Source organism: Tympanuchus pallidicinctus, unplaced genomic scaffold, assembly GCF_026119805.1.
Source record: "Tympanuchus pallidicinctus isolate F22 unplaced genomic scaffold, pur_lepc_1.0 scaffold38, whole genome shotgun sequence".
Lineage (NCBI taxonomy): Eukaryota > Metazoa > Chordata > Aves > Galliformes > Phasianidae > Tympanuchus > Tympanuchus pallidicinctus.
The window spans coordinates 1,196,732-1,224,559 of NW_026294756.1; the positions used below are offsets into that span (position 1 = coordinate 1,196,732).

Below are 27,828 nucleotides of genomic sequence, written 5' to 3' on the forward strand. Positions count from 1 at the left end.
TTTCTTTTGAAATCTGTTCCCACACAGAGCAACTGTGCCACCTTACGGCCGCCCGTGCTCAGCTGTGTTCCCGCAGCAGTGGGTGCAGAACCAGAGGAGCTGCCTTCCCATGTGGGATCTGCTGCTGTGTGCATGTAGGAAACCTTTCCCTTTCATATCACAGAGCGCTCATTTAACCACACTGAGAAGGTTAAAGATTCGCTGCCTGCTGGAAGTGGGCTGGCACACAGCTGCACGCAGCTCCTTGTAAGTGCAGGAGGGCAGATTCACCCAGCCTTCCAGCTGCATTTTTCTGCCATTGAAAATTCAGTTTCAGGTGCAGGATGGTCAGGTATGGGGGTCAGCAGAAGGCTTCAGTTAAATCTTAAAACCATTTAAAACAGCGAGACCTGCAGACTTTTAAAATCGGTATTTTATTTGACTTGGATGTGCAAATAAATATAAAAAACAAACTACATTCAAAGAGCTGGCAAAGCAATAATAAGCCCAAAAGCAAAGATCCTTCAAAAAAATGGAAGAACAAACTCTTGAATCGAGGTCGTGCTTGCAGATACACAACAGCTGAGCTTCAACTCTCAGACATCAGCAAAGCACCCTCAGACCTGTGCTGCCCACTCATCCCATCTCTTCACATCATTTGCTACCACTGTTTTTGAGATAACAGCACTACGAAGGGCCACGGTCTGCTGTAATCCATTCAAGATTATAAATTAAAGTTTACAAAATAAGGATGCTTAAAAATACCTGAAGTACACTTAAAAATGGGGAGATGGAACAGGATGGCACACAGGTGCATTACCCTCATAAGCTGTGGGACACCTGGAATCAAACGCATTTTAAGCCACAAGTTGCAACCTATTGTCTAGTAAACATTTTTCTGTATCGTAAAACCATAAAATTTGGCACAGTTATCATCTCCACTGGAAGACAGCAGAGGTGAACAGGACTGAGGCGTATTCTGTTGACCTGACAGGAAGAAAAAGGGATTCTGTGCTTTGCACTGGGCTCAATCCCCTCTCCACCTCGCTCTCCCATATCTATGTGGGCAGGGGAAGAACCTCCACAGCTCCTTTCAGTAACAGAATTCAACAGACACTCAGACAATGAGAACATGAGTTCTTGAGGAGAAGTTCTGCACTGGCAGCGGTTGTGCAAGTGGCCACAAATGCCAAAGACTGGCCTCCTTCATTCCCTCCCGCAGATTAATTTGCAAAAAAGACAAAGAGTCAGTACAGTTTCGTATTCAATGTACCCCAAAGGCCAATTTTTCTACGGTCAAGTGAGACAATTGCAAAACCCAACACTGTACAGTGGAAATAACCCAGGACAAATCCTACAGGCTGCTATTTAGGTTTGGCAGAAAGGATAACCTAAAATCAAAGCCACAAAAAAAGGATCCAGGTTGGGGGGTTACTCCCTTAATAGCCATGAAAAGCGGGAGGTTGAGCTGAAGGAGGCTGGATCTGCCTCAACACATGACGTCTGTCATATGCTCCGTGACAGAGTGCTTGCCTCTGGCCCCAAAAAACAACAGCAAAGTCACAGTGGGGCTGCAGGGCAGACAGAGCTGAATTTCCTTTTTTTTAGTCAGTTGGTGCAGTTTTCTGTATGGTTTGGGTTATGTTTTCTTTTGCTTCTATTCAAAAAAACTTGGGTAGAAGTAAAGATGGTTTGGTGGAAAAGCTTCAGCGGTTGTGGCTGGATCTAATCCTCCCCGTTACAGACTTCCATGTGTCACTGCAAACACAGCATCTGTGCTGACCTAGCAGAACAGCGGCATATCTGGGACAAAACTTCAGATCCAGAGCAAACGCTGTGCTGCAAGAGCTCCATCTACTGCCGTTATTTAAGTGGTACAACCCAGCAGAACCGCAGTCTGGGCACACACAAGGAAGAGTACGCAGTCTCCAGAGGCTGCCAGTCAGCATGCAAAATACCAAAAATAATCAGAGCAGACCTCGCACTGGATATTTTTCTCCACACACACACTCCAAGCAGCTTCAGATCTGAGACAGCAGTCTGCAGCAGGTCACAAATCCTCAAAGCAGTGAGATGGGCTCTGCGGGCAGGTGGGCCATGGGCCTCGGCTCTCCTCCCCAGCACTGCAGCTCACAGGGTTTCTTCCCCTTAGTTCATGCTCCAGAATACTCAGTTGGTGAGCAGGAGTTAAGAGTGGTCAGTATGCTGTTCACCTCTGCCTCAGTTTCGACATTTTCTCACCAGAGCACCAGTAACAAACACTGCATCTGTTGCCTTATTAATACACGCAGATAAGGAAGCAGCCTGCAGCAAGGCTGGCAGTCAGTGCCACGCTGGCACTTGGAGGTTATATTGAAGAGTTCTGCAGGCTCCAAGACGGCACAAATTCAGGACGATAGGGCACATTAAACTTTTCAAAGTGGAAGCAGCTGCCAGCATTTGCCAAGCACCAGCCAAGTCCTGTCCAACAAAGCCACCAATGGCAGATCACCAGGAGCCTGGCCCACTTGTTCTGCTTTCCTGTATTGGCCGGTCAGCAGTGGCCTAAAGCTAGGAAACTACTAAAAAGTGTGGCAATGCCAAGAGCCCTCTTCCTTAAAGCTGTTAAGTCTCTTCATGATGACTGGAGGATTACACTGCAAGGAGACAAGTCTATGCCGTATGGAAAATACGTTATAATCCAAAGTAAAATGCTGTTTGGATAAATACCATTAATACATACATTGCATTCCCACCACTATTCTCAGAGTAAATGTGTTTCACCAGCAAGTCCCAGGCACAAATCTCCTCATGGCGAAGCTGGACGGCGGCTGTACTGCACTCTGTATCTGTTCACAGGGACTCCATGGACATTCACTGTCTCACAGGTTGTTTTACAGGGCACCATCTCCTCATCTTCGTCTCCCATTAGCCAATCTTGAACAACATCTACTGCCTCCATGGTCACATTCTCTTCTAGCCATCTGTTGTGCCACTCTTCAAACTGCTGGTGGTGCTTTAACAGCACCATTGGCTGCACCTGAAAGCAGAAAAGTAAAAAAAAAAAATTACTGAGAGGTTTCTGGGCAGGAAGTCAAAACTTTCACCTCTTTGTATGTCCACAACAGGCAAGCCCTACAACACAACACAAACAGAAAAGCCACACAAGCTGCCTTTAAATGTCTCTATTTCTTAATGTTTGCAACTCCCCTTTAAAATTTGCAAAGTAAAAACTGCTGAGCTAAACTAAAACACAGAATGTTTCCCATCTCTTTTCCTTGTTTCATCCAACACAGAGGAGTAACTTCTGGGTGGATTTTGCAGAAATTCAGCCACAAGACTTCCTACCAATGTCTGTCTTTTGGCTGAAATCTTCTACCTCTGCAATTGCTTAAGCTACTGAGAGAGTAACAGGAGATGCACCTGCTTGGCTCGGCACAGCGCTCCCCTCCTGTACATGTAATCCTCCGAGTTCATGATGAACATCATTTTGTGGGTGTTGAGCTTGAACCGGCAGTCCACGTTGCACGCGCTCTCAACGCCGATCAGTCTCTTCCAGGAGCTCTTCACCTCACTCCTCAGAGCTCTCACTTGCTTACATTGCCACTTACGAAATTTTTTTAGGTTTCTAGAAGAAAACAAAGATCATGAAGCATTTGTCACACGTGTTCACCCACTCTCTCAAGCTGGTAGAGCCGACAGCAAAGTATGAACTGTATGTTTTAGTTTTCAGACTCTCAGCAAATAGTTACTGAAATGGAAATAAACAAATTAGACCTCAGATTCCCCCCAGAAAGGACTGCTTAGGCAGCCCCACTCCATCATAAATACACCTCAGTGCAGCAGTCATTAACTTTTTCTTCAGCATTCTTGCACAGCACACTGAAATCCAGCAGTCCCTCTGGACCTCAGAGACGAGTGCATTCCCCTAGAAATGCCTGTGCTGCACATCACCTACAATCACTGCCACACAGTCAGAGGAAGCAGGACCAGCTGCCCCAGATATGACTCAGGAGAGGGAGGGAGCTCACCTTTGCAGAAAAACTGGTTTCAGTAAGAAGCCATCATTCTGGTTGTTTGGAACTCCTTCTACCCCAACGTACTGCTCCATGTAGTTAGCAAGGTGCTACAAGAGATCAATTTCAAGTCAAGATTTCTCTCAAGTTAAACACTGCTGCAAAGGTCTAGTTTATTTCCAGATGCTCTTCAAGAAGCTGCTGGTACCTCACCCAACCCCAAGATGATTTATGTTGGAACTGTTTCACTGACATACACACTTCTGTCAATGGCCATACCCTTCCAGATAAACTTATCCTCCTGGCAAAAATTCATATTTGGGATCAAGAAAGTTGGAAAGCATTCTTAGATATCTGCTTTGTCTGGGTACAGCAGACTGCACGGTCACCATACTATTACCTGGACCTCCACCGGATCTTCTGTTTGGGTTTCTTCTGTATCCAGGAGTTCAATGGTCATGATCACCTGTCCTTTCCTCTGTAGAAACATTACCTGTAATAAAGTGACAGGTGAAAGATGTTGGCCACATGAGTCCACAATAAAGTGATGGATATTCACAAGTCATTTGGACAACAAATACATGATCAGGAGAGGCGCAAGCAACAAGGCTTTTCAGTGAGTCAATACGCCACCTTACTGCCTGTGCTGTTTTTGGTACCCCTCTCTCCATATTGTGGCCTTGGAACTTTCAAATCCACTTCTCCCAGGTGAAGTGGCACAGTCACTTTATGAGAGCAGGTTCTCACCTTGAAACAGTTCTCATCTGCCATGCAACGTTCAGCCTTCCACTGATAACTGGTTTCCTTTGCTGCCCGGACACACCTAGAGGACAGGTTACCTCCAGCAGCACCTCGCTTCCTCTCGTTCAGGTAGAGCTCAACAACCTTCAAGCAGATGTCGTCGCTCACTAAATGGTGAAGCTTCCATTAAAAATGGGAGAATTCAGTTAGCAAGTCTGGGCCAAGACTTCAGCGTGTTATGAAAGGAATACAAAACTCAGCATAGCACTGCACAAAGTATCAAAGTTTTAACTCCAGAGACTTCATACCCTTTATTTCCCCTTTCATTACAATATAAGGAAAAAAAAAAGAGAGTAAGGAGCTAAAGTGCCTAACTTTACAAAAAAAAAACCAAAAAACAAAAAACAAAAACCTTTACAAAAACAACAACCCTACAATTAGAAGACAGATATTGCATAGAAAGGACAGAGCCTTTCTTTAGCCTTTGATTTATCTTGGAAATGGCAGAATTTTGAACTCTGCAACTGAAGAAGTGTTGGAAAAGGCCAGGAAGAGTCAGTCCCCTGAGGTGGTCCCTGTACTGTACTTGGTACTGAACTATCTCACTGAACTTTTATTAAGCCCTTTCCACCACAGATTTAACTTCTATATATTTGCTGAAAGTTTTATGCGTTCTTGCATTACAGGTGCTGTGAGAAAGCTATTTGTCCATAGAAGGGAAACGTGCTGACAGAGCACAGTCATCAAACTAGTTACCTGGCGGACAATATTCTGCACCAGTTTGTCCATAGTAAAGCCAATGTAGGCATGGATGGTGAACATCTCCCTCAGTGTGTCCTCGTACTGCGTTGGGTCAATATTCCCATCCAGCAGGCTCCTCACCATATCCAGGAACGCAGGGTAGTACTCCTCCAGTTCCACTTCACCTGGTCAGAGGAAAAGGGCAGTCACTTACTACATGCAAGAGGCAGAGTGAAGTCAGGAGGTGTACAGGACAGCACTGCTGGAGAGCTGTGACATTCAGCACTGGAACACCTTTGCAGAGTTCTCTCTCAAGAGTGCTGACAGACTGAAACAGTTTTTCCTCAAGCTCTTCTGCCATGCTTGAGTGGTGAACTGTTTCATCAGAGAGCCATTCACATTTTAAAACTAAATAACACTTTAATACAAGACACTTTGGGAACATTTGACAGCTGTGCACTTGCTTGGGAAGCTTGGGAAGATTTTCTGAACTATGCATGAAAGCACTCAAAAGGACAAATGACAAACAAGCTGTCCTGTCAACTCAGCCGTATCCATGAACTGCAAACAGAGCAGAGGTTTGGTCCTCTACATTCCCTGCCTGCTGCTCTCAGTTCCCCAGACACATACATCCAGAACATTAACAATGCACCACGTCAGAGCGTATTCTTACTTGGTTGCTTCAGTCTGAGCTCCATGGCTGGATCATTGGTCTTTTCTTTTCTCCCCTCACAAAGGAGTTTCTCCCTCTCTTTTTCAGTCCGATATTCTAGGAGCTGCTTCTGCGCTTGACGATAAATCTTTAGGAGCCTCGAGCACAGAGTCTGATGAAGGCGGAGGAAGAAATACCAATTATTATTGACAAAGAACAGACTGTAAACATCGTCCAGAGCGTTATGGGGCTCAGCAGCTGTAACATCACAGAAGGTTGCTTTTGTCTCCAAAGGACTGCTTGGAGGCCCAGGCACGTGCTTTTTCCGTAGCTCTGGAGTATCCAGGTTCTGCCCCTGATGGTTTTCTCTGTCTTCATCTGTTGATTCTTCAGAAATGCTGTGTTCAGGGGGCTGAGAGAAAAACAGCTCGGGTATGAAGTGGTGCACTATCTGCCGAATGGTTGCTTGATCCTCCTTTTGGATGGTAGGCTGACGTTTTACGTAATAGCTGATAAGAGATGCTGCGTCTTCCAAAATCTGCTTATCTTCATAGATAAAGATAAGATGAGGCTCATTTGTGGATGAACTTCTCCCCTCTGAATGCTGCTCCTGATGCTGTAATCAAGAGACAAATAGATAAAGATGCTTCCACTGCATGCTCAAGAGCGACTCCTACCAGAAGAAATAAGCCAGGATTAACACTCTGCTTGGGACAGCCATTTTTGACTGAGAACTCTTCAGAGCCCCTCAAGCTGATCCCAAGCAAACCTTCAGACAACAGCATAAATGAACAACAAACAGAATTAATTATTTGCTAACATACATACCTCATCATAGACACTCTCAATTTCATTCAACAAGCTCTTGGAGCGCAAAGCCTTGGTGTCATTTTGTTTGAAGTTGACAGCCTGGTGGTCAAGGGACTTCAGGTAGGCTTTCTCGTACTGCTCACGCCAAATTTTGTTGAAGCCCTGCTGGGCCTCCCGCCACTCCTCCTCTTTTGCTTTCAATCTGCATAAATGTACAATCTATGTCAGTTTGAAAAGACATACATAAAAGCACCATCACTGCAGATAAGCTATCCTTTCTAACAGTGTCTACAGGAAGCAGTTGTTTAAAAATGCTTGGGAGGAAGACTAGAAAACTACAACAATTTCCAACACCTTGACCTTTCACTGGAGATCATCGCACAGAACCTTTCAGCACTGCAAAGAGAATTTTTTTAGTTAAAAAAAAGATGGCTGAAGTACTCAGAAACATCAAACCAGCTACCAGCAGTACAAGAAGTAGGGAGGGCTTAAAACTCATACTTGACTCCCAAACCAACCTAAAAAACGTTTGTTTTTTAAGCACAGTCCAAGAAATCTAAATACAGAGAGAAGCATTTTCAGTAAGCTACTGAAATATTTTAGATACTTCCAATGAGCTGCTAAAATATTTGTCACTTCAGAAGTAAACAAGATCTACTTTATTTCCTATTTCTGTACATTATGATCTAAGAAGTAAAAACCAAGTTACTTATTGGGAAAAAAAAAGGAAAAAATACACATAAAAACAACCTTTACAATCCTGTTTCTTAAAGATCCCAGGTGAGCGTGGGAGAATGGGAATTACCTCTTAAGAACAACTGGAACTGCAGTAACTGGGTTTTTCTTCAGACTTTCAATGATCTCTGGTGCTTTATCACCATAGATGCGATAGATGGCTCTGCGCTGGATCACTTCTGATGTTCCTCCCAAGCAATCATCCAGCCGAAATTTTTCCTGATCCTCTTGAGTGAGACGAGAAAGCTTTTTCTGCACACTCTCCAGCACACGTATTGTGGCTAAATTGGTCTCCAAGACAACATCCAGCTGTTAAAGAGTCCCCAAAGACACAGTTTAAGAATGCTGACAGCAGCAAAATGGAGATGAGCTCAGGTCTGCTGCCCGCTGGGTGGAGCTAAGAAGCATCAGCAAGGCTTCTTACTGGAAAACAGACCTGCGCCAGTTCTCCAAAGGCAACATGCTTTCCAGAACTGGACTCATGCCTAAAAGAACTATTAGACTCTAAGCGAGTGGGAAAACACCAAACTCCAGCTCAAACTAATGAGCACTAATCAAACTTTCAGTATTTGGCCAATGATTAGTTCAGTAAAAATCCTCAACAGCTAAAAGTTTTGTTTTCTGAGGAGGGAGAATGGAAGCTGAGCAGCAGAGGTACCTCAAACCGCTCATCCTCACAGCGGTGCAACTGTTCCTCATAAGGAGTCTTCTTGGAGCTGACAAAAGTTGAGTCTTCAGACCAGGATGGAAATGAAACCCAGGTATCATTTAACACCTGCAAGAGTGCAAAGATATGATACTGAACAATGCCTTAGGAGCCCAGAGCTGTTCAAGGAGCTCTGATACTGCGCTGTTTGATTCTTGCACAGCTCTTCCTTGAGTTTCTCCTGGAAGTTTCAGCCTAGCTAACACTGTCATGACTACTCCTAAATAATTCAAGGTCTGTGTGGAAATGCATCAGAGTTCAGAAGCAGCTTCACTATCTTCTCTCAAAGCAGAGATCACTGCAGCAAAGGGGACAACAGGGAGCAGTGGGAGTAGATGTCTGCTCCCAGGGACAGCAGTGCCTACAACATTGGCTCACAGTGCTCTTTCAGGAGGAACACTGCTTCCAAAAGTTAGTGCACTGCTAGAGAAATAACTTCTGTCCTTCAATGCTCTTTTCTATCTATACAAATAGCGTATGCACACACACTCAAATGAGATTAAACTGAAAGAAGTGACGAGATGTGTTTAGATAAACCAAGTGAGCTGAATGTGGATACTCTTATTTCAGTGGATTGGATGAATAACTGATACTGAAGAGGGACAGTCAGAGTTAGAGGGAGGAATCCACGTGCAGCAGCTGTACTACTGCCTGCCCCATTTCAAGTTACCTAAGTACAATGTTTGTACAGGGATTTGGTGGATGATCCCAAAGTACCTCCTTGCAAATGGCTGTTCTTCCACTGCACTTTGGCTGCTGGTAGGTTTTTGGGAGGGCACGGTAACTCGATCCAATGCGTTTGCAGGAAGCATAATCTATTTCCCGGCTCATTCCATCCCCAGATCGGTCACTCAGTGGAGAAGCAAACGAAAGCTCTTTCACACCAAGGAAGGACTTGAACTGTGCAAACAGCTCTGGAAATTTCCTTCAAAAACACAAATAAGCATGACCTGTGTTATTTCATTCTGATGGTTTTAGAGTGGCTAATACTCATCATAAAAGTGAGAAATCGAAATAAACTCCTCCCCAAAATGCTCCTCAAGAGCTGTGTAGATATGTTAACGATTCCAGTTTTACTATTTCTCTTTGTGAATTAGCTCTGCATTGCTGGCATGCTACCTAGAAGGTATTTCTGATGTTGAATTCAAAGCTTCAGTGACAAAGTTCACAGCGCCTACCAAAAATTAACAGAGCAAGGCTAAAAAAGGCCAATGCAGCAGAGATGGCAATCAGTAACTCACCCTAAAAATGGCGTCACTAGCTGGAGCAGCTCAGAGCCAGAGACCAACTCCTGGTTGAAGAGAGCAATGCAACGGAGAAAATTTTCGTAGACTTCCTGACTTTTGAGCACTCTGCGCACCTACAGACAGTTTGGAAAGAAATCACTGAACCACGTGGATGCCACTTTTAATTACTGTTCATATTCTAAGGAGTCTGAACCACAGGAGACCAACCTCTATTTGCATTGCAACATAAAAAGAGAACATTCCCCAACAGTCTGAGTTTCAAACAATAGTTCAGTGGCTGCATATAGTTACTATGAGGAAATACTGCTGAAAAGCACAGAAAAACATCCGTGTTAGAGACAAGCATTCAGGAAAAGGTTAATGATCAGCTTCCATGCTTCCAAAACCATCTATTTTCTTTTTTCTGCCACTTGAAGTCAGGCAATTGCTAAATGCTGATGCACAGATTAAATAAAAAATGAACCAAATAATAACCCCACTGGTTTAAAGTAAGCCCACAGAGTGAGAACAGGCCAAGTACTGACCTTGTCAAAGAATGAAAACTCCTGCAGCGTTCCATATTTTCCCACTGTTGCTACTGACAGATCTTTGGTACCTCTCAGTTTCATTTTCTTCTGTTAAAAGAACAATTATATATATATATGTCATTCAAATGCTATCAAACTCCACTTTGCTGACACAGAACAGCTCTCTGCAAAGACTGATCATCGTTATTTCCCAAAGAGCAACCTAGCACTGCTGTGTCAAGTCCTCCACAGCAATTTCTATCAGAGGGCTCCTGGCTAAGGAGGAAGATCGCTTCAGGAACAATTCCAAAGGTTCCTTTAAAGAAGCAATGAATTTGCCCTTCTGGGGACCAATATTCTGCATCTAAGGGCTTGATACTCGTATACAACATGCTACCGTATACATTTTAGAATTCTGAAAGTTGCTTTCCTTGCAGATTATTATTTATAAAATAGTTTTGATTTTTTTTTTCCTTGTACCTAACCTACATACTTCAAAGTCACCACTCATTACAACTTCACCCAAGGAATTACATAAACAAAATGAGTAATGTGAGGTCACTTGCAGAGAGATACCTTTGCTGGGCCAGAAACAGGACGCAACAGCAGCGGTCTGGATCGCTTTTTGCTGTGTTCAAGATTCTTTTCATGCTCAGTTTTCTGGACACTGTTCACTTCACATGGTCCATTTCCTGTGAACTGAAGAAAATGAATAATTGTTTCAATGCTCTCTCCTCAGTCTGTACAAATATCCTGCTTATCTGAACAGAGAGCAAGTAATTAAGTGACCTGTTTTGCGAAATTCCAAGCAGTGAAGAGAAGTGAATTTCATCTACTGGCTGTGTGTTTTTCTGTAATGCATTCTATATATAAACAGGCAGCATTAAATATTCTCCTTGCTTTAAGCATACACATACCAAAGACCTTTTAGCCTCTGGAAGAAACTGTCCAAACTCAGAGAGCAGATCCTCCTGTCCTCTGAACAGATTTGCTACTTCAGTAAACACTTCTTCCTCTGACATGCCCCGGAAGGGTCGACCTTTAGTGTTAAGCTGTTCTTTCTGAAAAGATAAGCACAGATGTTAAACAGATACAAACACAAAAAAAAAAGCAACACGAACTTCACAGAACTATCAGACAGTCCAAGGCTTCTATCACACAGGATATCACAACATCAGCTGAGAGTTAGTGAAGACAGATCCACATACAACCCCTTAGCACCTCAGTGCCCAGGACGTTCAACAGTTTTCACACTTCTGTCATTTCATTTGATAGCTGTTCAAGCAGCCACACCACAAACCCACAATCTACCTTACTTTGAAGGCTTTTTACCTGGTAAGTATGAAGAATTTCTAAAAAGGATCTGTAAATTTCTGGGTGGTCAAGGAAGCGAGTTTTGATCTTATTCACGTAACTGATGGCATTATTGAACTCTACAGAATCAGACTCCAAAGGAATTTGGGATTTGTCTTCTTTGTATGGAAGCTGATGCCTGAACTCCTCGGTGCAGTCACTGTGGTTGTGTGAATTCTCCTGTGAGTAATGCAACAACAGCCCGCTGCCAGGGAGGGCACTGGGAACAGCCTCTGAGGGCACCTAGTGGCATAAGACATACAAGACAGTGACTTGTGCTGAAACACAGGTGCAACTACATCCTAGCATCAATATTTTAAATCTGTTTAGCTAAAAGAGATTACCACGTGAAGAAATAAGGGGGAAAAAAGATTTAATTTGATAATACATTTCCTTACCTGCGTTATTAACACCATGAGTTAAAAAACAAACAAACCCATAAACCATATCTGACTTGGTAAACAATCTGACTCATTGCTGCTTATGACTGTCCCTGCATTATCCGCACTTGAGAGGTTGTACCAGGTAACGTGTGCTGCAGTTTCTGTTACCACTGTTCTATTTCAGAGGAACTGTCAGTTTTAAGAAACATATTAAAATGTAAGGCTCCAAGAAGCAAAATTTGTAAGCAACAGAGAGATCTAAAAGATATGTACTGCTACTAATTAGCATTAAACCACAACTTTATCAGAAGAATTCAGCTATAGCTCTATTTCAGCCTCCACAACCTCACATAACACAATAACAACAAAAGGAAGAGGCCAATATTTATCCAACAGCAGATGTCTCCCACTGCAGGATGGTAGCGATTGCATGGCAACACCTCACATGCATTCAGGCAATGGACAAAAAATGAACCAAATAATAACCACACTGGTAGTTTAAAGTAAGCCCACAGTGTGAGAACCAATGTGTGAGGCCAAATACATTTCTCAGTTGCTCACTGAAGACTGGAAGTACAGTTCTCCCAGGATGTTTGTTTAGACGTGTCCCTGCCCATCGTACATTGAGAGTCTGTGCAACAGTCCAAGCCAATTAAAATCTCAGTTTTCGAATCTGATGGGAGTATTTGGAGTTGCAGTGGCACTTCATGCAGGAACATCGCTCCAGTGCAAGCTGAGCTAATAACTGGTTTGAGAATAAACGTTCAAATTTACACTGTAGCCATTACCACATCTTAAAAACTACGTCAGAACTTTAGCAGTGTGCAATACATGCAAATGTACACAGCCTAAACTGTGCAGGTGTATGGGAACTGCTGAGTCACGGCCTGAACCTCTGATTGATCACCTGAGGCGAGCCGTGAGTCAGCCAGAGGAGCACAGGTGAAGGCAATTCAATTCACCTGTGCTGCCGGAAGGGGTGGAGCCAGGCTGCACCCCTCCTAGACCTATTGAAGAGCTGGCTGCCAGTGGGGAAGGATCTCATCTGGAGATCTGCTCTGCTGGTGTTTTGTGGTGAGCTCAGCAGAAGGGTAAGCCTTCCATTTATTCTCTCTTGTTATCATAGTTCACTTCGCCTAACTCTCTTGTTTATTTTGTGATTGTAACATCTTGATATCCATTGATTATACAGTAGGAGATGTGCACAGCAATATATTAACAGGATTTACTTGGAGTACTATGAGCTTTATAACCTACCTGACTAGTCAGTGGTGACTGTATACTTAACTTCCCATTCTTTGGAATTTCTATTCTGTATCCCAGAGGGAGGAAAGCATTGAATCCTACAATGAGGTCGGGGTGTTCATGGAACAGCTGTGAAACGCGTCGGATGACTCCGGGTGTGTCAATGCTAAAATTGAGAAGAATTTGTTACTTGTGCCTACATCAGAAATACAACTCAAGCCCAGAAAAGTACAGAGGTAGGTGAAGCATGTGGCTTCTCACAGATAGCATTCTCAACAAGAAAGTCTGGGAACTTCAGACCTAGGAACAGGCCCAGGCAGAGGGAAGAACCACCACCTACTGCAGCCTCCTACTGGGAGTGTTCTCCAGATAGAAGAACGTACAGGTTGCCCAAAGTGGGCACCACGCAAGGGCTGAGAGCTCTGAGCAACAAAAGTCTTCATCTGTGTTTCAGAGAGGGTTATAAAAAAAACAAAACAAACAAAAAAAAAAAAAAACAAAAAAAAAAAAAACAGATTGTTCTTTCCCCGTGGATTTCTGCTCTGGTAAACAAGGAAGCAGGCAGCAGTGGGATGAACGCCTCCTCCCTCATCTCCAGCGTGTAACAACTGGGCCAGCAGGGACAGTAGAACCTCGGGGTGAAGGCTGGGGAAGCCCCCAGGGCAGAGACGGCCCCGGGCCGGGCGTTACCTCTGGCTTTTGAACTCCTTCATGATCTCCAGGAAGCCGTTGTAGGTGGCCGGGTCGCTGCCGAAGCGGATCTTCACCTGGTCCAGGTAGGAGAGCGCATCCTCCACCTGCGGGCGGGACGATGCTGAGGGCCGGGGCGCGGCGGGGCCCCACAGCTGACACCGCGACGAGAGCACCGGAGAGACAGGACAGATCCCGGGGGAACGGCGCGGTGCCGGGGGGGGCTGAGGGGACGGATGGAGGGCCGGGGAGCCGCGGTAACGGGGCCGGGGAACGGGGGAGGAAGGCGGGGGCGCCCCGCGGCCCCGGGGGCGGGTTCGGCAAAGGGCCGGGGCGGGGCGGGCAGGGCCGCTCTCCGTCGCCCTCCGCGGGGACGGGGACGAATCCCGGCGGGCCGCGCTCCGCACTCACGTGCACCGGCAGCTTCTCCTGCGCCGCGGCCCGGCCGCCGCCGCCCCAGCGCGGGGCGCTGCCCCCCCGGCCGCCGCCGCCGCCCCCCGCCGCCATGTTGGGAACCGCCGCCGCCGCCGCGCGCCCCCCGTCAGCGCGTGCGGAGCGTCTGCGTCAGCGCGCACGGCGCCGCGGCCCGGCCCGGCCCGGAGCGGAACCTTCGCGGCCGCCGTCGGCGGCGCCGCCCGCACCGCGCGCCGCTTCCGGTCCTTCGAGCGGCCCGGCGGGAGCGGCGCCTCCGGCGGCGGTGAGCCCCGAATGGGGCCGAGCGACGGACGGGGCTGCGGGGGCTGAGCGGTGCGGCACCGCGCCGGGGATCGGCGGGAAACGTCGGGGACGGGAGCCTGAGGCCGTCGCGGTGGCCGCTCGTGTTGGGCTGCGATTACAGGGCGCGAACGGGGCTCCGGCGCCCGCTGCGGCATTTTGGCTCAAACGCCGTTTTTATTCGTTTTGGCTGTTTTTTTTACGCGCTCGTTCTGCGGTACGTGGCAGCGGCGCAGTGCGGGACCTGCGGGTGTTGTGGATGAAGCGCGTCTTTCTGAGGCAGGACGGGACGGCAGCGGCCGTGTGTGCCGTTTATTTTACAGCCGTGGGACAGCTTGCTGGTACAAACCAGGCTCCCAGAAGGGTTGCCGTGGTCACACTGCTGTGTACTGCGGTTCTTCTCGTCCCTCTCTCTGCACTCAGTGCTGAGGAGTGGCTCTGAGGGTCAGCAGAACCTCTCACAGATGCTGTGACCCAGCCCCGAGATGTGCACGCACTGCACCGCCTGCAGGGCCAGGCACAGAGTAAAGGGCTTGAAGCGCGTCCCCGGCTTTGGGCTTCCCTTAAGGCACTTCCTCTGCTTCCCTTCTCAGCAGACAATGGCACTCTGTTGAATTGGATCGCTGCTGCTACGTGAGAGGGAGAGGGGAACTGATAAGCCATGCTCTCTGTTTCTCCTCCGGACACCATAGATGATGTCTCATAGAGACCTTGGACTTGGAGTGCCATAAATCCTGTCGATTGGCTCCTCCTGACGGCTTAGGGCAGTAATTTACTGTTAATACCATCATACTTGCCTACCAATGTAGTCCTATTAAAGAGGTGAAACAATATAGCTTGACTAATTTGTACTGAGACATAAGCAAAGCCAAAGAAAAATATGCCGGTGCTAACACTGCAAGGCAAATATTGGGCAGTTGCTCAGGGTTATTTTAGAAGGAATGTGTGAAGCATCTGGAGACACTCGACCCACTTGCTTTCTTTCATGAGCTGCTGTCTTCAGGTGCTAAGCTTTGACCTAATGAAGAGGTGGTAGAAGAGACAGGAGTAGTGAGGACTAAGCTACCTTTTATGTGCACAACCTCCGTTATTGTGGCTATAGCTCCTAAAGTGCTTGTTCCTTCAGCACATTTAAAGAAGGGCCATACCTTTGTGTCTGCAGAAGAATACACAGTCATGTGCCACTCATCCCCGTAAAGGTGATGGGAGGGCTGCTGTTCAATATGTTTGTCTTGGATAACAAACTTTACTCCGCCGGAAATCAAACTCCAGATGCACAGATTGTGATCCATGACAGCTGAGATGCCCAGGTTCCTTTTCCAAATGCTTTCACACACCTCGCCTCAGCTATAAATTAAGAGAGGAGGATTAACAAACCAAGGGATTCTCAGTGCTTTCAGCGATTGGCAGGATGCTGATGGCTAGGAGGTGATGGCCAAGCTGTTGAAGCTCTTTTCAGATGTGAAAGAAGCTCTCCGACCGTAAAAAATGAAGAATGCTCACCAGAGTGCCCAGGGAGGGTGTGCAGCATCTCAATAACTTCCATGTTCCAGACTAGCATTGAGCCATGCTGGGAACCTGCCACTAGCAGCTGGTAATCAGAACTAAGTGCCATCACTGTGATGCCTGCTGCGAGACACAAAGAGGGAAATCTGTTCCTGATGCTGCAGACAAAAAAAGAAACAATTTGAGATTGTTAATATGCTGTGCTTCCCCAACTGGAAACGCCCAATACTGCCTGAACTCCTTAGTCTGTGCCAACAGCAAGATTAGGTTCCCTCAGACATATCTAGGTCAGTGTGTGCTTTTGTTGTCCTGGCGACAAAATGACCCACTTTCTCTATTCTCATTTGTTGAAGCAATTGCAAGTGGGACTGGTGCATGACTGAGCACAAAGGCAAATAGGCCTTTATTCTGCCTTTGTGTAAACTCATGGGCAAAATGGTATTTCTAGAGAAATACATACTGTCTCCCTGCTCTATTTATTTATACTACTATTATTTGGATCCCGTTCATAACGGATGATTATATGTTTTCTTGGGCTGTAGCCATCACCAGGGCTAATCTTACCTTTGAGGAATTCAGTGAGCCTTGTGTGGAGGGGCTGCCCAGGTAGGTGGAGAAATCCACACAACTGAATGAGAAGGGGTAGGGACAGATGCTGACCCAGCTGAGGTACTGCTGGCACAGCTTCCCAATCGCTTCCAAGTAAGAAGGCACAAAGAAAAGCAGCCTGGCCAGCACTTCTGTGTCTATTAGACTTGTCCAAAGAGGGCAGAGATGAAAATCATTTTAGAACATGAGTGTGGTGGTCCTGAGAGCTCCCGTCGTCGTGTTTTATGTGATGTACAGTTCATAATGATCTGAACTGGCCCTGCCCAGCCAGGTCCTTCAATAAGATAGAGAGGGCTACAGTGTAGAATGTGCATGAAAATAATGGAGTGACAGGACTGAGGAAGGAGTGTGAATTCTGAGAAGACAGAAGAGCAGTGCTGCAAAACCTGCTTTTCTAATTAGTGTTCAAGCTGCTCTCTCTGTGACAGAATAAAGCTGTATGTGAAGTACAGCTCACAAATGAAGCTACAGGCTTTGCTCCTGAGCACAGCAGTGTCACCACAGTGTAACAGCCTGCAAATTCATGGAGAGAGCACCTGGTGCATTTAGCAACTTCAGGACATTTCAGCTTATTTACCTGAAAAATCTGAGCTGACAAAGACTCGGCTCAGGCTGGAGGGCTGGTGAGGAAAAGGAACCATCTTTTCATGGAGCAGATCTTCATGTGTGTCTGAGCCGAAGCTCATGCTGCCCTCTGGACCTGCTGAGTTCCCAGTTGAGGCTGCTCTTTAGTTGGGAGGTGATTGATAGCAATGCCTACAGTAGCAGTGCCTGTCTCCAGACAGCTGTCTTGTCCCTTTTTTTTTTTTCTCCCTGGAAATCTTGGGGAAATTTCAGCTGTTTTGACAGGAGCAGTAGGAAGTGGTTGACTGCACTGAGATGCATTCTGGAGCATCTCTCTGTATTTGGAGAGGACTGCTATCTCTATAGCAACTGGTGCTTGTCACCTGGTAGAATCCCCAGGGTCTTTCCTGAGGGCAGATGTGCTCCATACCAGGCACTGTACACAGCTGAGGTGCCTTTGTTGGCTGCCTTTCTCTGTTCTCGGAATTCTCTCTGTATTTTAGATTTTTTTAGAGATTTTATTTAGTGGTGAGAACGTACCACTACTTGTTTCATAGAGTTTAGGCACTCAGGTATTTAAAGGAAGTTTCTTAACACCCAGGATCATGGCTGTTCCCTTTCACAGTTTCCCTTTGTCAAATGGTGTAGGCAGAGATAAGAAAATAGACCTCCCAAGGAGCTGAGTTCATCGGTTTCTCTTGAAGTCAGATTGAAGAGGCTGCTGTCTATCCCTGTCTGTATCCCCTCTGTTTCCCTCTGGCATACAGAGTAATAATTAAAGAAAAATTAGTAATGTGTGTTTATGTAACAGGCTCCTTTTGGACACAGTACTTGGCTGGATGTCTGTGAAGATTAATCAAGTAAGAAGAGATTTACCAACATCTTAATCTGTCATAAATCAAACAGGGAGATGAAGCCTCTTATTGCAAGAAACTAACATTACAGAAAGCCTTCATCTGGGTTTAGCCATCATCAGTCTCAATCTAAACTGTCAACTTCAGGAGTCTGAAGTGCATTTTTAGACTATTCTTCAAGCTTCTGTGATCAAAACCAGCGATGTAATGGAGGAAAATGTCAGCTCCATTAAGGTTGCTTAAAATATACCATGCTGGAGAGGTGACAGCAGACACAGTCTGGAGGATGAGGGCGATCAGTGCCATCCAGGCAAACCAAGACTGGAAGATAGCGACAGAGAAATATGTAATAATGCTTTTGTTCTATCAACATCAAAACAACACTGGAGCCTTGGGATGAGCCTTGGCAGCACTCTGCAATGTGCAGTTTGTACCTGTCGTAGTATTGATGACAGCAGTCCTCGCCACCAACAAATCCACTGATTCAAGCAGTTGGTTACAGTTGGAGCAGAAGTCCCCGGTTAGCAGACATTTTTGGAAAGTCGAGATTGCCAGCATCACTGAGAAGAATCGAGGTCTGGGCTAATTGGAGGAGAAACAGCTTGCTTGCTGTAGGAATGCAGCGTGTTACTTTCTGGTGAGCAGGGAGTTTCTGCAATTTGCAAATCAAAACCAAACAAAATCAACCAACCAAATCTTTTCCAGGGCCATTGTGAATTTCCTTAGGCTATAAAAACATTTAAGCCTCTAAACATATCAGACCTGTTTTCCTGCATTCCACGTCTACAGCTTACCTGTATCCTAAAGGTAAGATGAAATCACTATCTCATACTGATTCTTCCTAAAGGATTTCAGTTGCAGGCTCTCTAAAAATCCTCCCTGCATTCTCTTTCAGAACATAAAGGAAACAGATAAGTGTCAAGAAACCCTTAGTGGTACTTCTTCCTTGGAGAATGTGTGAAAAATGCAAATGCTGGGCACGTGTGAACGAGAGGCCAGACTCAAAGCTGTTCTTGAATGTTGATCTTAACACTGTCAGAGTGATAAACTTCTCTTTGTCAGAAATGTCGCCTCAGAGGTGAGGTGAGTAGCAGCTGTGAGTCACAGTGGCAGTGCAGGCTGGGGATGGGAACTTGTTTTCTCAGTGTTGGTGAGCTGCCATCCCCCACGGCCCCTCAGGCTGCTGTCTGCATGGGGCACGCCGGCAGGACTGAACTCAGCTGGGAGGTTTTGTGTGTGCCTACCGAGGGAGGGCTGCACTTCTGGTTTCTGTTGAAATCCAAACCCATTTTATTAGCTTTTCCTTACAGAAGAACACGAACACAAGTCCCTCCAGCTTGGCCTTCTGTTGGCCTTGCCCTTTTTCACACAAGATCTTTACGTAGAAGTTTTCTCCTTTGGTCTCACAGGTCCTTTACTGTTAATAATAATAATCTACATTTCCTACGGTTTTTTTTCATTATTATTATTTCTTTTCTACAAAGGCTTTAAGAGCAGTAGAGCTTTCCCTGTCTGTAGAGCTAATTTGCAATGCTGAAAGCTGTAGACGCTGGTTTGGCTTCTGTCTGCAAAAGAAAAGGGAAACCTGTCAATCAGCAAGAAATGCTGAGAGCAGCAAATGAAACACTTTGCTTTTTCCATTGGGCATCTACAGCCTCTCTCAGGATTAAATCTCTTGCTAAGTTTAGCTACGTCTCACTAGAGTTAGTATCAGGAGTTATCTGAAGGCAATGACGTCTGTCCTGTGGAAGTCTAAGCCCTGGCACGCACATCTCATACCCTGCGCTGCAGCAGCTTGGAGCTGGGAACATTCTGCACAGCATGGCACGCTTCAGACGTGGCAGGGTTTCTCAAAGCATTGAAATACATACTCTCAGCTGCCTGCTCTTTTTATTATTCTGTCCAAGTCCTGAGCAAAACTTGTTGAAATGGACGTCATGGGACAGCAGAACGGCTAAGCGATGTGAAACATTCTGCTGTTTTTTTGTTGTTGTTCTTACTATGTGTAAGACTTGCACAGACCCTCTTTTCTATTGGTATTAAATCTCGCATTCCAAAGGAACTTAAATTCTCAGCTGTTCTGGTAAGGAGTACTAATTAACATTTTCAGAGTTAGATTTGAGGAGACATAAGTGAAACCCATCAAAAATCAATAGCCCTTTGCAGGTCCTCATTGAGTCATCCAGGCAGGGAGCTCCTTTGCTCTTTGTGGCAGGGAAGCAAGTTAATTAACCTGCTGGGAAATGCCCAGCTAATGTTCTCCTTCCAGCTGGAGAGCCTTCAGGAAGCAGCAACAACAGGCAACTGAGAGCTTCCCAGATGCGTAGAAGCTGTACTGAACTCTGTGCCCCTACAGCATTAGTTAAAAAGAAGTTACCTCTGAAAGAAACATCTTTGCTAGCTGGAATGAAGAAGGCTTGCCTGAAATGTACCGTAGGTTACCAGTGCTGAGCCATGGAAATTCAAGAAAGGTTCCTTATCTCTCACTATAAAAGGCTCCACTAAATGAAAGTTGTGACCTCTCTTTGTGGCAGTTGTCTTCTTGATACTAATCACATTCCAGATAAAGAACCTTAAAGGTGCAGAGCTTTAATTTTAAGGTATCTCAGAATATTTCTCCTATCTGTTCTTACTTAGCAGCTATGATTTTACTTGACCAGGAGTACTTTGAAGAGCAAAGGCTTTGGCGCTCAGCAGCAGCTGATAGCAGCACTGTGCTTGAGCACGGAATGCTTGGACTAGAAAGGATCTCAAAGCCCACCTGGCCCCACGCCCTGCTGTGCATTGGTTGCCACTCACCAGGTGAGGCTGACCATTTCTCAAGCACGTCCAGGTCCCATTCATTCAAAGCATTTTTGGTGGTTTTTTTGTTTGTTTGTTTCTTTCTTTCTTTGTTTTAAATACAAATACTGAAACTCCATATAAATAAGCTAGAATTGTGTTTGTCTGCAGATTTATACATACCTGTCCCAAGTGATGACCTTCATTTTTTAGTCACAAAGGAAAGGTGGAGTCAACAGGTACAAAACGTTCCCCTTTGGCCTTTACAAGTTAGTTTCTTTATATCCCTCCCTGAAGTCTTAAAAAAGCTCCTTGGACAACAAGAGCAGTGATATTTTACCATACTGCTTCCGACTCTAACGTGCTCAGACATACTTGTAGGACATGTCAAAGTCCAACCAGAATCACTTTGTCCTTGGGTCAAGGAGGCTTCAACAAGATCAAGGAAGGTGTGACTTCTAAGACCGGCGACAGTAAAAGCAGCAAACATCAGTTCCTCAAATGCCATTGGACAATCAGAGTCACTTCACAATTTTTATTTTGTTAAGGGCTTTTATATAACAAATTTCCTCTTGAATCAGACATCTCATAAACCATTCTTTATATGCATGTCAGTGATACATCAGGCTTTTGTAGACCAGTATTTGCAAAACCAGACTGTTGTCAGGTAGAAGCTGTTTTCTTCTGAGGGAAACTCACAAAGTTAAGGCACTTTAAGAACCCAACCTACAAATCATTTGACCTCTTTCTGGCTTTTATCTGGTTGTATATAATAATTCTTTTTTCCAAAATTAATATCAGAGTTTCAATTCTGGAATAGGGACACACACAAAAAAAACCCAACAAAACAACAACCAAGCAATGACTGTTCTTAAATCCTTCAATTTCTATTCCTCATTGCAAGGTGACAGCAGCAAGCCTTATTGCTAGGGATGGTGACACCCTGCTTAGCTGAAAGCCCAGTACTACACCCCCAAGCATACTTTTAGCACTGCAGTGATCCTGGCCATCAGTGATAAAAACCCACCTCAGAATGAGTTAAGGTCTCCAGGGCACAATGCTTAAGATGACACTTTCAAGAACAAAATCTGTTACAGGAACAGCTTCAAACTAATCTAAAAGCCAGTATTCATTCAGCAGAACATGAACAAGCTGACTGACTGCTCCGAGCCATGCAAGGCATTTCACATTCTCCCTCCCTCATTGGGCACAGATCAGTAGTTTGGCAAAAAGGGACCTACAAAGCAAACTCTGTTTCTTAAGCTGGCGCTCTCTTATTAGTCCATTAAAGTACTTCTAATCAGCTGGTGTGAAATCTATTTCTTCAGCCTTTCTAACCTTTAAGAATATAAGAAACGTTTCCTCCTGCGTACAGTCAGTGTTCAGGCTGCCCACCAGCACACCAAAATCACCGCTTCAAGCACAGCCCAGACTTAGAAGTATCCAATTCTCCTGATGTAAAGATGCAAAGATTTAAAAAGCAGTTTCAGGTCCATTAATTAGGTGCCCTGACAGTTATAAATAAATAGTAATAAATACTTATTTACACTCACGTACCCTTCTTATATCCCACAGGATTACAAACAAACCAAAAACATGCTTCTTTCTCAAGTAAAGACAATCAGGTTTGAGGTGAAACACACAATTGCTAACAGAGCATCAACACTACAAAACAGTTTAAAATAATAACAGTACCAATAGATAGCATTTAAGAGCATTTTACAGCTTCAAGGGTCCTGCAAACAAAGTCTTAGTTAAGAAAGTGACCATTCATTAAGAATCAGAGGGAACTTGGATGAGAAAAATGTAATTTCAGAGTAGAATTTGGCCAGGACACCAGAGCTGTTTTCCTTATTGCATACAGAATATCATGTTATTTGGAGACATGGCAGATGCAGGAGCTGGGAAAAATAGATCAGGGTTGTAACAGACCATTTAATTTCCTCGAGCATGAAATCCAATTTCCACATTGATTGTGTCTAAACAGTTTGTTGTTCTGGGGGACATCAAAAAGGCCAATGAAAACTCACAGGAACAGTTGTGGGAGCACAAACCATACTTCCATTCATAAATAAACACAGTGAAAGATGATGCATCATAATTGCTGACATAATTGCCAGCTGGGAACTGGCACCCATTTATCATCCTGGCACAAATCTATAAATCCCTGAAAATATGATCAGAATAGAGAGATAGAGACCAAGAAGCAAGGAGCAGCACAGAGAGCACAACTGAAATTCAGGGAATTGCCTGGCAGTGTCTTCACTTCCACCTCTCCTCTGAAGTCCGTGAGAGGACTGGAGGATAAAGGAGACTGCAGGCGGCTTTGAGACACAGCTCTGGAGGAATTTTCTTGGCCTGTTTACTGTTTGGTTGCTTTTTTATTCAGCTTTTTTTGCTTTTCGTTTCCTTGTGCCTTCATTTAGCTCCTCTTTTGACTTCACAGGAGGAGGTGGCTGATAGGAAGCCTCGTGGGAGTGCCCATGCTGATTATGATGGCCGGTGTGTCCGCCAGAAACAGAGCCAAAGAAAACTGGGCAGATGAAGCCTTCCACTGGAGCAAAAGGTGAGGCGTGAGAATGAGTTGCCGTCATGAAAACCTGCCATGCAACAGTGGACAGAGTTAAAGACCACATACACCAGCTTTGAAGAACTAACTAGTAAAGGACATCCTACTTAGCACAGGTAAGTGTCCCTGTTGCTATGTAATCCAAGGCTGTATCACAAGGATCTTCTACCACACTGAAAATAACATGGAGAATTTAGCCTGCAATTTCTTAAGCTGATCTTTCCTGGTACGTACAGCCAGTGCCTTCCAAAGTGGCTTAGTAAGGTTATCAAATCTAGATGCAAGAATTAGTCCTAGTATCTCATTAATGCTCTGCAGAGTACTTCATTCTCAGCACTAGCTCTCCTGAAGATAACACTTCCAGGCTTTCATTTCATTGTGAAGTTAATCATGCAAGAATTCTGCATGGGCAAACACTGGCATCTACAAGGAAAATTAGGATCACCAGAACCCACTGAACAAGAAAGGAAGCAGCATTTCAAAGTCAGTGTTTCAATTTAAAATGGTGAACAGTCAGCCCCCTCTTAATTCTGTACCCTTTCTCTGGTTCTGTAGATTTGTTAGCAGCAGATCTGCTGTAAACTTACCTTGCAAACTATCATAAACATGGTGAAAAAGAAGATGAGGTTGGCTTCAGAGACAGGGAGCCAATGAGTTTGTTGCAAAGTGAAAAGAACTGTGCCATACAGACTGGCTTTTGTAGGGCTAGAAGAGAAATGAAGAACTTATCTAGAAGGTTTGTATACTTTGTGTCCAGTCCCGAATGGCTCTTCAAATTTCGTTTTCAGTCTGACTTAGAACATGCAGGCTAGTTACTTACAAAGACATGTGAAGAATTTCATTTGTTTCTGGCCTCCAGACCCCACGCAGCAGTTGCTCAAAATTAGACATCAAAGCAACACCAGAACCTGTGGAACAGTAAAAGCAAACAGCTAGAACTGCCACACCAGAAGAGAGCTCTGCTGGCTCCTTTAGATCCCCACAGGATAAGCACAATATAAAGGGAAGGTTTGTGACATCCACCCCAAAATTAAAATAAAGTTACCCTAAAACAACAGAGCAGGCAAATGCTTTCTAGAGCTCTATAGTGTTTCCTGATACTGGAAAAAGGCATTCGCCTCTGTTCCAGCAACTGATGCACAAATGCTTACTGCAATTACAAAACAAGGGGAAACTGACTGGACTGTTTCAACACTGAAAGAACTTCCTAAAAAGACACAGGCAAGGACAGAGACAGTAGAACATGGGAGATGATAAAGAGTTACTGAACTCTGCACCCGTAAATGACTCCCAGTTCTTCATGTCTCCGATGACTCAGTTGACAGCCATTCTGTGAGTATGAATAAATCTGTGTTCTAAGGAACGTGATTAACTGGGGCCAGCTGAACACATCCACTATCTGGCCTGGTCAGCACTGAGTGATGTGGTGACCTTAGGCTCCATTTGCAGGTTCTCCCCTCTCTCCCACAGCAGTAGGTGCAGTGGAGTATCCCAGGTGTCACCTTTGACCCATCCAGTGGCCATCATGATGAACCAGCCGTGGTGGTACTGGTGATGAGCATGGTGGACGCCGGCCGCAATTTTGCGAACTCTGACCACCTCCTTCATAGCCACAAAGATGAGCTTCACAGGCAGAAAGCTAACACACTTGTAGAAGAGGTTCATGGGGCAGAAGAATATCAAATACCTGGAACAAAACCACAAGGAGCTTAAGGACCCATTTGCTTATCTTGACCTGGGATTAAGAGAGAAGATAAAGAGTACTGTATAGTTAGCCTAAGTTATGTCAGAGAAAAGGAAATGCTGGTTAGGTCACCTACAAGCACCCAAAATGAAAGTGTCCCCAAATCTTCAGTCCGTGCCACCCTTCTGCTGTGTGCTGTCAGTGCAGCACGCTGATTCTGTGGTTTGGCCACAGTTCAGCTGTGGCAGCTATGAATAGAATCGTCCTGCAGGGAGTTGGTTCCCACTCCTATTACCAACACATCAGACAGCTGGTCAGAGAAACTGCAAACTAGATCTAGAAATACAAAAGACTCAGACTGCTTCATTGCACCTCTGCTTTCCCCAGCAAATCCAAACAAGACAGTACACGTGTCCCACAGATGGAATACCTCCCTTCATGCAGGGAGGTCCTGCACACAGCCAGCAGTATTGAGTGCTCGGCAGCTGAGGAGAACTCACCAGACTGCTGTGGCCAGGATGACACTGGAGTTGTTACTGAAGTAATGAATAGGTGACTCTCCGAGCAGCAGATCAGCGAGGATGTAACTTCCAAAGCAGTGGAGCATGGCACAAAGCCAGGAGGCAAAAGGACTCTTGCGAGACATCTCCACAGCTCCTGTGAGTAAATTTTAAGTGAGAAGGTGCATTCACCAAAGAGCTAAGAAAGACACTTGCTTTCAACATGCTCCAACAGGAATTGAGTCAAAGAAAAGGGCTTGTAAAATAAAATGGCCAAACACACACTCTGCAAAGCCTAAACAAGCATCAGATAGTTGAGACACGGTCTGTGCTCACAGCCTGCAGACCCCTACAAGGTTTCATATGAATGGAGCCCTTAGAAGTTTAGCTCCTGCGTTTGCTTCTCCTACTGCAATCAGAAAGAACAATTCTGCCCTCAAAATAAATGCTTTTTTTTTTAGTCTTAAAACAAAATGCATACTAGTACCATTCTCTCCATTGCTTCAACCTAGGTGCCCTCTAGAATTCATGAGCAATCTGTTCAGCTCTTGCATTCATAAGATAACCTGTAAAATAGAACAGTAATTCTTAATCTTTATATAAATGAAGGGGATTGGAGGATTCCTCACTGGTACTGCGGTGGTTTGCAAATACCCTTCAAGTTCAGAAAATACAACTAGGTATTTAAACTGTGTTACTGTTGGGGAATACAGTGTGGTTTCTTCCACACCCTCCCACTGCCTGGGGGTTTTGCTTGCTGTTTGATTCCTCTCCCATTTTCACCTCCTGCTGTGCTTCTTGGAGGAAGTTTCATAAGAACATCAGTTCTGTAACATTGTTTCATCTCCTTAAACTGATAGCAGGGTCCTTTGTGCAGTGTATCAGATACCAAACTCTGCTACACCAGTAAAGGGCAGATAAATAATGCTGAAATGTTACATCCACATTACGGACAGTCATCCACCTTCGGCAGCAGTAAGTGAGCTAAATAGGACTGCTGATACCATTCCATCCCCACCAACATCTGAACCAGCTGAAGGGACAGTGGAAGTGAGACAGCTGCAACAGCCATGATGTGAAGCTCATCTATAGGAACCCAACAGTTATCTGAAGGAGGAAAGTTATGGACATTTTTCTTCGGCTCCATTAAGCCTCGCTGTCTTCTAAGAAGGAAAGGGGACGTTACCACCCTGACCCTCATCTGCCATGTGGGAGCCAGGCGAGAAGCTCACTGCAGTCTTAGGCAGTCTGAGGGGATTATGGGGTGACATGTTTGGAAGAGAAAATATCTTCCCTGGGGTTGGCTGTTACTGCACGGCTCAGAACTTAATGCTGGAAGACAGCTGTAAGGGATCAGGCCTCAAAAACCCGGCACTCCTGTTTACAGGGAGCTGAAATAGAACAGTATGCTGCTGCTTGTACAGCGCAGCAATCTGACAACGGGGGGACTCCAAAACGTGGCACAGCGGGTGGCTTTGCCTCATCCGGCGGGCAGCAACACCGAAACCGATCGACAGAGCACAGAGAGCGCACACCGTGTAAAAACAGCGGGGAAGGCGGCGTTCGGCGGGGACCGAGGCACAGACAGGCGGCAGAGCCGGCGGCAGCCACCCGGGCACGGAGAGCTGCGAGCAGCGAAAGCGGGACAGAGGGGGGACGAACGAGGAACACAAGACGAGCGTTCAGCTGCGGCTTCTCCGAATATAAATAGGGGAGCGCGGCCACAGAAATAGAACAGGCGACAATGGAGAGAAACGGAACACCGAGCGCGGGCAGAGCAGCGGCGACGGGAGCTCGGCACGGGGCGGTCAGAACCCGGCACGGGCAGAAGGCGCGGCTGTGGCAGCTCCGGCGGATCCCCCCGCGCCCCGCAGCGCTGGTCCGCACTGACCTGGCTCGTACTTGAGGTAGAGGACGGACACGATGAAGTAAGCCGCGTCGAAGAGCGGGAAGACGGGCACCGAGGCGAAGGCGGCCGCCAGCTCGCCCAGCTGCAGAGCCCCGGGCAGCTCCATGGCCGTAGGACCGCTCAGCGAGCCGCGCTCCCCGCCGCTCTCCCCGCTCCCCGCCTCCGCACGGCCGCCCCGCCCCGCCCCGAGGGTTGTCCCGGGGCGCGGCCTACGCTCCTAGCGGGCGGCCTCGAGCTCCGGGCGGCGGCCCCTCAAGGAGCGGCGCTTCCCGCCCGCGCGGTTCCCCGCCGCGCCGTGCAGCCGCCGTCGGAAAGCAAAGCCGCAGCCCCAGGTTCGGCGCGGGCGCTTCGGAGC

At 45.9% G+C, this 27,828-nt stretch overlaps 2 protein-coding genes and 2 long non-coding RNA genes across 5 annotated transcripts; 2 read left to right on the top strand and 2 right to left on the bottom strand.

Annotated features, from left to right (window-relative positions):
* Positions 1–394: 394 nt before the first annotated feature.
* SIN3B (SIN3 transcription regulator family member B) lies at positions 395–14,290 on the bottom strand. Its single transcript, XM_052699945.1, has 19 exons — positions 14,195–14,290; positions 13,784–13,890; positions 13,106–13,259; positions 11,445–11,708; positions 11,030–11,173; positions 10,689–10,811; positions 10,131–10,220; positions 9,601–9,719; positions 9,077–9,284; positions 8,312–8,428; positions 7,724–7,962; positions 6,937–7,120; positions 6,130–6,724; positions 5,472–5,641; positions 4,722–4,895; positions 4,375–4,467; positions 3,990–4,084; positions 3,382–3,586; positions 395–2,998 (listed from the first exon to the last, which is right to left on the bottom strand). The coding sequence occupies exons 1-19, from the start codon at positions 14,288–14,290 to the stop codon at positions 2,768–2,770; spliced, it is 3,408 nt and encodes a 1,135-aa protein (XP_052555905.1). The 3' UTR covers positions 395–2,767.
* Positions 13,771–25,569, top strand: LOC128088979 (uncharacterized). Of its 2 annotated transcripts, XR_008210430.1 has the most exons (6): positions 13,771–13,869; positions 17,988–18,837; positions 18,926–19,113; positions 20,668–20,832; positions 23,258–23,496; positions 25,452–25,569. It is a non-coding gene; the product is annotated as an uncharacterized LOC128088979 (long non-coding RNA). The 2 variants fall into 2 exon arrangements; XR_008210429.1 differs by lacking the exon at positions 25,452–25,569 and having other exon boundaries at positions 20,671–20,832; positions 23,258–23,347.
* LOC128088980 (uncharacterized) lies at positions 14,537–15,330 on the top strand. Its single transcript, XR_008210431.1, has 2 exons — positions 14,537–14,714; positions 15,094–15,330. It is a non-coding gene; the product is annotated as an uncharacterized LOC128088980 (long non-coding RNA).
* Positions 21,314–27,827, bottom strand: TMEM38A (transmembrane protein 38A). The gene is made up of 6 exons (XM_052699949.1): positions 27,456–27,827; positions 25,565–25,721; positions 24,883–25,067; positions 24,201–24,288; positions 23,968–24,085; positions 21,314–23,411 (listed from the first exon to the last, which is right to left on the bottom strand). Exons 1-6 carry the CDS (start codon positions 27,577–27,579, stop codon positions 23,193–23,195), a joined length of 891 nt encoding a protein of 296 aa, XP_052555909.1. The 5' UTR covers positions 27,580–27,827; the 3' UTR covers positions 21,314–23,192.
* Between the last annotated feature and the right edge of the window lies 1 nt (position 27,828).